General features: G+C 35.5%; 1 protein-coding gene across 2 annotated transcripts in view; it reads right to left on the bottom strand.

The window, feature by feature from the left end:
* The window catches only part of LOC138356312 (uncharacterized), a 10,489-nt gene extending 860 nt beyond the window's left edge, over positions 1-9,629 (bottom strand). The window contains exons 1-4 of one of the 2 annotated variants that reach the window (XM_069312289.1): positions 9,530-9,629; positions 5,014-5,120; positions 2,015-2,121; positions 699-855 (exon numbers count right to left, since the gene is read on the bottom strand). In XM_069312289.1, coding sequence (XP_069168390.1) covers positions 699-855; positions 2,015-2,059 — 202 coding nt within the window. In that variant the 5' untranslated portion in view covers positions 2,060-2,121; positions 5,014-5,120; positions 9,530-9,629. Of the gene's footprint in view, positions 1-698; positions 856-2,014; positions 2,122-5,013; positions 5,121-8,802; positions 8,932-9,529 lie in introns of those variants that run through there. The other variant, XM_069312288.1, reaches the window with a different exon arrangement.
* Between the last annotated feature and the right edge of the window lie 585 nt (positions 9,630-10,214).

Genomic DNA, 10,214 nt, shown 5'->3' with positions numbered 1-10,214 from the left:
CCATTCCCCTGTCCCCTCGTCCTCCCCACCATTACCCTCTCCTCTGTTCCCTCGTCTTCCCCACCATCCCCCCTGTCGTCCTCCCCACCATTCTAAACTACCTCATCCCATGCATTCCATGATGGTCTGATGCTTCCATCTGAAAATTGGGAACATCAAAAGATCTGACTTTCCCAATTTTCTGATGGGAACATCAAATGATCTGATATTCCCATCACTGAAAAATAAAAACAGATAAAAAAAATTATATGAAAAAATAGAAAATAAAATATACTCATGAAATGAACAGAATGGTTAACAACGCAGCTCAATTGCAATGCAATGTCACAATAACATTTAAATATACTTTAAGATATAATCTAGAAGAAAATAAGGATATTGAAACGGTTCATGAACTCTATTTCAATAAAGGACACTATGGGGAACTTTGAAAAATAGTTATTGAGTATAATTAGACAGACTTGTTGCTAGGCAGAGGAGTAATGAGATATATGGCAAATTTTGCAAAATATACAATGAAGGTACACAAACATTCATACCCAAACAAAGCAAAATGCTAGGTAAGAACAAAGCATTTGGCCCGTAGGAGAAAGGAGATACCCACAAGACTAGAATACAAGTCATTAACAAGCATGCAAGTATAATACATAATACATGCAGACATATATATAATCCAAAAAAATGTCAAATTTACGTACTTATTATTACATTACAAATATCCAAGGTTTTGAAGACACGTTTCCTCTTGCGCCCAACGAGTGAATACTGAGACCAGACCCCATAGGTCCCTATCCTCATCATTCGTCTCACTGTGTCTCCACAGCTTGCACCGCCCATTTGAGACAGCGTCTGGACCTGTTAAAATAATGCATAAGCTGTAAGGTAATAGAGAATAATATATATCTTTCAATCTCAACATTAGATTTTCTAATTTCCAACTGTATTAAATAAATAGCATTAAAATATTTTCCTTCTTAACTATTACAAAAATCAACGAATTTGAGTAACTTTTGCTTTTGTTTTATTTGTACCTTAAACATAACACTGAACAATCAATTATGTGCCACCCCACCTTCCTTCATCTGCAAAAAAACTAATCAAAAGACATATGTACAAGGCTAAAAAAATTCAGCAACACTTACCATACTCAGGCTAAAATAATGGCATTTACTATTTTTAAAAGATTATTAGCAAATTTACAGAAATGGTGCATTCGGAAGACAAAACCAATTTTTCACTTTTGACAATTGAGCACCTGCTACATCCAGATTCTAGGGAGGAAAGGAAGGACGATCTTACTGGATCCCATAGCCTCTCCGAGGCACAAACCAGGCTTTTACACAAACCCCCCCCCCCTGCACCCGAGCTTTTTAAAATAGTAAATGCCACTATTTTTGCAAAATTATTACGAGATCTATTATTCTAGAGAATAATGCATATAAATGCATATATGCATATAAATACAAAAGTAAATCAAATCTTATCCTTGTATAATATACAAGCTGATGTGAGATCCCTGTCTACAGGTGGACTGGAACTATTATCCAGTAGGCAGTCTACTGTATTTTATCAAACCGTTATTAGTATAATAGATCTCGTAATAATTTTGCAAAAATAATGGCATTTACTATTTTTAAAAGATTATTAGCAAATTTACACAAATGGTGCATTCGGAAGACAAAACCAATTTTTCACTTTTGACAATTGAGCACCTGCTACATCCAGATTCTAGGGAGGAAAGGAAGGACGATCTTACTGGATCCCATAGCCTCTCCGAGGCACAAACCAGGCTTTTACATAACCCCCCCCCCTGCACCCGAGCTTTTTAAAATAGTAAATGCCATTATTTTTGCAAAATTATTACGAGATCTATTATACTAATAACGGTAAATAAATAATAAATAGTAAATAAATCAAAATCAGTTACATTATTTTATCTTATTCATAGCATAAATGTTCTCGAAGATTACTAAAAAGAAATTGAATTAGACTACAGCAAATTGGCAAACTTTACCTTGTATCTGTTTCCACCGAGTTTGTTTGGGGCGTTCTTCAACATATCAGCAATACTTGTCTCAACATCTCTTTCAGTTGCATTAGTGTGGGTGTTGATACAGGCTTCTGGAAATTTATAAGAATTAATTAATATATATAATTATAATTCACTTTGCTATTCCCCATTCCACAGTCCTCTCGTCCTTCCCACTTCCCTGTCCCCACATCATCCCCACTATTCCCACTTCCCTGTCCCATCGTCCTCCTTACCATTTTCCCCTCCCCTGTCCTTCTTCCTCCCCCACCATCTCCCATTCACCTGTCCCTTTGTCCTCCCCAGCATTCCCCTGTCCCCACCATCCCCAACTCCCCAGTCCCCTCGTCCTCCCCACCATTACCCTCTCCTCTGTCCCCTCGTCGTCCCCACCATACCCCCCTCTCGTCCTCCCCACCATTCCAAACTACCTCATCCGATGCATTCTATAATGGTCTGATGCTTCCATCAGAAAATTGGGAACATCAAATGATCTGATATTCCCATCACTGAAAAATAAGAACAGCTAAAAAATGAAATGAAAAAAATAAAAAAATAAACTATACTCATGAAATGAACAGTATGGTAAACAACACAGCTCAATTTCAATGCAATGTCACACAAAATTATTAAATCGAAATGAAAATAAATTGAAATCTATGAAAATTCAAATTATCAATACAATCGGAAATATTGAAATAATATCGCAACATAATATAGTGTGGGTTGCTCTTACGTGCAACAGACGGTGCTGTTTTTCAAAAAAGGCATGGTTTTACCTGTCACAAGTGTGGCATCTATACTTATACTCACGAAATGAACGGTATGGTAAACAACATAGCTCAATTGCAATGCAATGTCACAATAACATTTAATAACAATAATAACAATAACATTTAAATATACTTTAAGATATAATCTAGAAGAAAATAAGAACATTGAAACGGTTCATGAACTCGATTTCAATAAAGGACACTATGGGGAACTTTGAAAAACAGTTAATGAGTATAATTAGACAGACTTGTTGCTAGGCAGAGGAGTAAATAATGAGATATATGGCAAATTTTGCAAAATATACGGCACACAAACATTCATACCCAAACAAAGCAAAATGCTAGGTAAGAACAAAGCAGTTGGCCCGTAGGGGAAAGGAGATACCCACAAGACTGGAATACAAGTCATTAACAAGCACACAAGTACTACACTACACAACAACCGCACTACTACCAGAACTGGACGAATCACTACCAAAACAACACATTGCACATCACTACCAAAACAACACAACACAACACAAGCATTGGCAAAGAATTATAGACCAGTTGCACTAACATCCCACATAATAAAATTATTTGAGAGTGATCAGGAGTCAGATTACTAGTTTTATAGAGACCAATGACCTCCACAATCCAGGCCAACAAGGATTTAGAGCAGTTTCTATGATCGAGCCACTGAGATCTATAAAGAATTCTGATCAAGAAAGAGATCTAGGGGTGGTTTTAGATAGAAAACTATAACCTGAGGATCATATTAAGAACATTCTGCGAGGGGCCTATGCTACACTTTTTAACTTTAGAATTGCTTTTAAATACATAGGTCAAAAAGTTTTAAAAGTTTTAAAAGTTTTTTAAACCTCTCGTGTATCATGAGTGTGTTAAAGCTTCAGATGGTGCATTCAGATGATGAATATTACCTAGTTCCTTCATCTGGGAAGAATGAACACATATTGGTGCATTCGGATGATAAAAACTAACTACTGTAGTTTAATTGATCAACAGACTGTATATCATATGCAGACTGTATGTGGATCTGCGGGCCACTCCAAACAACAGCCTGGTGGACCAAGCTCCACCAGGGCTAAAGCACAAAGTGATATAGATGTGATAGAGATATTATATATATATATATATATATATATATATATATATATATATATATATATATGTCGTACCTAGTAGCCAGAACTCACTTTTTGGCCTACTATTCAAGGCCCGATTTGCCTAATAAGCCAAGTTTTCCTGAATTAATATATTTTCACTAATTTTTTTCTTATGAAATGATAAATCAACCCATTTCATTATGTATGAGGTCAATTTTTTTTTATTGGAGTTAAAATTAACGTAGATATATGACCGAACCTAACCAACCCTACCTAACCTAACCTAACCTATCTTTATAGGTTAGGTTTGGTTAGGTAGCCGAAAAAGTTAGGTTAGGTTAGGTAGGTTAGGTAGTCGAAAAACAATTAATTCATGAAAACTTGGCTTATTAGGCAAATCGGGCCTTGCATAGTAGGCTGAGAAGTGCGTTCTGGCTACTAGGTACGACATATATATATATATATATATATATATATATATATATATATATATATATATATATATATATATATATATATATATATATATGTCGTACCTAGTCGCCAGAACGCACTTTTCAGCCTACTATGCAAGGCCCGATTTGCCTAATAAGCCAAGTTTTCATGAATTAATATATTTTCTCTATTTTTTTTCTTATGAAATGATAAAGCTATCCATTTCATTATGTATGAGGTCAATTCTTTTTTTATTGGAGTTAAAATTAATAGAGATATATGACCGAACCTAACCTATCTTTATAGGATAGGTTAGGTAGCTGAAAATGTTAGGTTAGGTAGTCGAAAAAACATTAATTCAAGAAAACTTGGCTTATTAGGCAAATCGGGCCTTGCATAGTAGGCTGAGATGTGCGTTCTGGCTACTAGGTACGACACATTATATATATATATATATATATATATATATATATATATATATATATATATATATATATATATATATATATATATATATATATATATATATGTATATATATATATATATATATATATATATATATATATATATATATATATATATATATATATATATATATATATATATATATATATATATATATCGGACAATTAGTAAAAAAAAAAAAAAAAAAAAATTAAATTATTTTACCTTGTACCTAGATCCACCAGGCCTGTTTGGTGCCTGTTTCAGTACTTCAGACATCTGGAAGGTCACATCCTCCTCCTCAACTTGTGGATGTGCGTTGATAGATGATTCTGTAAAATTAAGTTATTTATATAATAATAAATTCAGTATAACAATAATATTCTGTAAAATTAAAAGTAATTTATACATCAATCAGATAAAACTCTCCAGAGATGGTGATACACAACATATAAAGGACAAATTTCAGAACAAAATATGCATTTAGGAATAAGGTTTTGTACATGTAGGTAGCACATGAGAAAATAAGTGGAAGGTGATCAAGTTTATATTAACATGTTAATGACTTTGTTAAGGCTTTGCAAGAATGAAAAAATATTAATAATATAATATCACCTACCAATTAATTGTACATCATTTATAAGTCAATTATTTGCATTATTATTATTCAATACTAATGATATAAAAATGCATTTTGTAATCTACTATTTATGCAAGTATTAAGCACAGGATCATGAAATAAACTGCAAAATACTGTAATGGATAAACCAATTAATTTTACATTTTCCTATAGCCAAGTCAGTCAGTTCTATTAGCAGCAGAGAACAATTATGCCCAACCTCTATTAAATGAAACAATCTTAAGAGCAAGTGATAGAAATATAATCATTTATGCTTGGGATTATGGAATGGTTCCAAATATGAAAAATATCAAGTTTTTTGGTTAAAATTTTTTAACTTAAAATTTACATTTTTAAGTGAATTTATGACCATAATAATTGAATCACTAATATGATTCACTAATATATAATCCTAATAATAATCACTAATATATAATCCATTGAGCATGCTGCATCTCTTTCAGTCTCTTTGCAATTTGAACAAGAGGGTTTTTAATTGATCGAACCATATTCTTAAAGTAAAGTAAATGAGATGTATTCCATATTTTGCAAAATATACGATGAAGGCACACAAACATTCATGCCAAAACTGAAGGGCAGGATTTATGAGGAGACATTAGAGGCATTAAATATTCCAAACTAGAAGACAGAAGGAAAAGAGGAGATATGATCACTACGTACAAAACAGTAACAGGAATTGATAAACTTGATAGGGAAGATTTCCCGAGACCTGGAATTTCAAGAACAAGAGGTTATAGATTTAAACGAACTAAACAAAGATGCCGAAGAAATGTAAGACAATTCACTTTTGCAAACAGAATGGTAAACGGTTGGAACATGTTAGGTGAGAAGGTGGTGGAGGCCAAATCCGTCAAAAGTTTCAAAGCATTATATGACAAAGTGCTGGGAAAATGGGACACCACGAGTGTAGCTCTCCATCCATCTGATTGATAACCCAAATGAATTTTTCATGGATATGATACCAACATCAAATCATAAATCAGATGTGATCCTATCCCCACTGGATTTTGAAGAAGCCATAGACAGTATGCCTATGCACTCTGCACCAGGCCCTGACTCTTGGAACTCTATATTCATCAAGAACTGTAAAAAACGTTATCGCAGGCCCTTCACATTCTTTGGAGACAAAGCCAAGATACTGGCATTGTCCCTGACATACTAAAAACCGCAGAGATAGCACCGCCCCATAAAGGAGGAAATAAGGCAGAGGCAAAAAACTACAGACCGATAGCACTAACATCGCACATCATAAAAATCTTTGAGAGAATGCTAAGAAGTAAGATCACAAAATACATGGAATCACAGCATCTCCATAACCCCAGACAACATGGTTTCAGAACAGGGCGCTCTTGCCTATCACAGTTGCTGGACCACTCTGACATGGCACTAGATGCCATGGAAGACAAACAAAACGCTTTGACAAAAAAAAGCCTTTGACAAATGTGACCATTGTGTTATTGCACATAAAATGCGTTCAAAAGGAATTACCGGAAAAATAGGCAGATGGATATACAACTTCCTGACTAATAGAACCCAATGTGTAGTAGTCAACAAAATAAAATCTGGACCATCAACCGTAAAGAGCTCAGTCCCCAAGCGTACTGTGCTTGCTCCAATACTTTTTCTCATCCTCATATCGGACATAGACAAGGACACAACCTATAGTACTTGATCATCCTTTGCAGATGACACTAGAATCTTCACGAGAGTAGGCAACATAGAGGACACGGCAAACCTCCAATCAGATGTAAATCAGGTCTTTCTATGGGCTACAGAAAATAACATGGTGATTAACGAACATAAGTTTCAGCTCATGCGCTACGGAAAAAATAAAAAATATAAAAACGGAAACCACTTACAAAACTCAGTCAAATCATAACATTGAACGGAAAAGCAACGTAAAGGATTTGGGTGTACTGATGTCAGAAGGCCTTACATTTAAAGAACACAATAAAGTAGCCGTCACAACTGCAAGAAAAATGACAGGATAGATAACAAGAACTTTTCACACTAGAGATGCTATACCGATGATGATAGTTTTCAAGACGCTAGTGCTCTCTAGAGTGGAATACTGCTGCATAATGAAAGCCCCTTTCAAAGCTGGAGAAATTACTGACCTATACTTATGCATTTATCTTCGGTTTAACACAACAGGCACCAGACACACGCTAGGCATCATACACACTAGGATAAAACAAACATTAGGCCAGAAGTCAGAAAAGAATTCAAAGAATTTTACTGGAAAGGCTTGCTGTTAGGAAAGGAAGTAATTGAGATGAATTAATGCACAGTATGTCAATTTTGTGAAATATATGATAAAGGAACAAAAACATTTATACCAAAACAAAGATGCAGAACTAGGAAACAGGATTTGTTCAACTGAAATTTCAAGACGGACAGAGACCAAAAGACACAAAAATGGAATCAATATACGAAGAGGCCAAACCCCCAAACATACCAGTAATACAAAGAGAAACAACTACACGGCAGTGAGGAGAGAGGCAGAAAGAAATTTTGAAAAAAAGGAACAAACAAATGTAAAGTAGAACAAATCATATTCTATAAATACAGCAACAACCAATTGCAGGTAAAGGATAATATTCAGAGCTTTTAAATGCATGGATGGCGAAATACTCAAGAAATTGTTCACGACTTTTGTTAGACCAAAGTTGGAATATGCAGCGGTTGTATGGTGCCCATATCTTAAGAAGCACATAAACAAACTGGAAAAGGTGCAAAGACATGCTACTAAGTGGCTCCCAGAACTGAAGGACAAGAACTATGAGGAGAGGTTAGAGGCATTAAATATACCAAATATACTACACAAATATATATACTACACATGCACAATAAACTACCCTACACAGGCTGAGTATGGTGTGTACAATAAATTATTAGCTAAAAGATAAGACTGAGTTTGTATAAATGGGGGTTAAGTCAGAGTGGGAAAATGTAAGTGGAGTGCCTAAAAACCCTGTCCTGGGACCTCTGTAATTCATAATATATACAAATAATTTAGACTCAGGTTTGATCAGCAATATTTGAAAATTTCCAGACGATACAAAAGGGATTTTTTTCTGGATTCAGGATTATTTTTTTATGGCTGAAAACAGGTTTTCAGCAATAAAAGAAATACAGTATTGCTGGAACAACCGTCGACATCTTCAAGAGAAAACCTGAACATCTTCAAGAAGTGAAGATGACCTTGAGAAGAAGTATAGGTTGGGAGAAGTATAGGTTAGGAATTGTCTCCAAAGAATTCTCAAAGAATTACTCGTTATTGCTATCCAAGATAATTAGACGAGCCAAAGCTAAATACTACGAAGATAAATTTACCCAAATAAAGAGTACCTTACCTAAAAATATGTATGTACCTTACGTAAATAAACATTTGATTTTGAAGTGCCGGACAAACAAGGCTGTGGTGGATATGTGGGCCTGAGGGGCCTGTCCAAGCAACAGCCTGTTGGACCAAGCTCTCACATGTCAAGCCTGGCCTTGGAAGGGCTTGGTGAGTAGAACAACTACCAGAACCCTATAATGCATGTATCAAGGTGTCCAGGCAGTGAGCACCACATAATGCAGTGCAGTCCTGTAAGAATAAGCACAGTAAGTATGGGCATGGAGGGGGTGCAGCAGTGGCTTGTGAAGGGCTGGAGAGTAAATGGACATGCCCAGGGGTAAAAAGCATTAGGGTAACAGAACATAGCCCATAAAAATAGTAATGACAATGAATGAATAATTATATGAATGCAATAATACTTCATATCTCAATAGGAATACTAAGCAGGATGCAAGACAAGGTACTGGTGGTGATAGTGGTTGGTACAAGTCCTCACATCCCCACAGACACCAGTAACAGCCCTCACCTCCCAACACAGTACCCTTGTAGCGAGTTAATCTTATACTCGCTTCATTATCTTATAGCATAACTAATTAACACTAATTACAGAAGCTACACAGGTGATACTTTGGTGTGAGTTGAGCGCACTGAGCGTCGGTATCGCTACACCCTTGTTCCTTAACAACCCTTTGGACCTTTATTACAGAAAAATAGAATCAATTAATTTAATAAAATATAAAATATAAGTGCTTACTTACGATAATACTATCGGTGGAACACAAAATCTTCTTCTTCTTGATAGTAGGTGCAGTTTGCATGAAGGGTTAGTCCTCGCCATGACTGAACTGACGACAAAATGGCCGATGTGTTGATATGGCGTCAGGTGACGCTGTGACGTCACAGGTGAGGGACGCTTTGCGCATTACTCCCTCGTACTTAAAAAGTACTACAGGTACTTTTTGGTTTTATTTTTGAATATGGCAGAAGTTGGACAGCTTTTCAAATCATTATAAGGGAGTGAGTTCCATAGACTAGGTCCCTTTATTTACATAGAGTGTTTACATAGATTAAGTTTGACTCTGGGGATATCAAAGAGATATTTATGTCTGGTGGGGACGTGGCCATGTGTTCTATTACATCTGTCCAGGAAGAGTTTCAGAACAGGGTTTGCAGTTAGAAAAAGGGCTTTATAAACGTAATTTACACAGGAGAATGTATGGAGTGAATTTGTTTAGCATGTTTAAGGATTTGAACAAGGGAGCTGTGTGTTGTCTGAAGGTTATTTATTGTCCTGATAGCAGATTTTTACTGGATGATGATGGGCTTGAGGTAGTTTGCAGAGGTTGAACCCCAAGCACAAACGCCATAAGAATGATAGGGATAGATAAGTGCATAATAGAGTGAGAGGAGAGCAGAGTAGGGTACATAATATCTGATCTTAAA

The sequence above is a fragment of the Procambarus clarkii genome, chromosome 71 (assembly GCF_040958095.1).
Source record: "Procambarus clarkii isolate CNS0578487 chromosome 71, FALCON_Pclarkii_2.0, whole genome shotgun sequence".
In the NCBI taxonomy this organism is placed as follows: Eukaryota; Metazoa; Arthropoda; class Malacostraca; order Decapoda; family Cambaridae; genus Procambarus; species Procambarus clarkii.
Note: the sequence above shows the minus strand (reverse complement) of the source record. Positions and strands in the feature narration are given on the sequence as shown.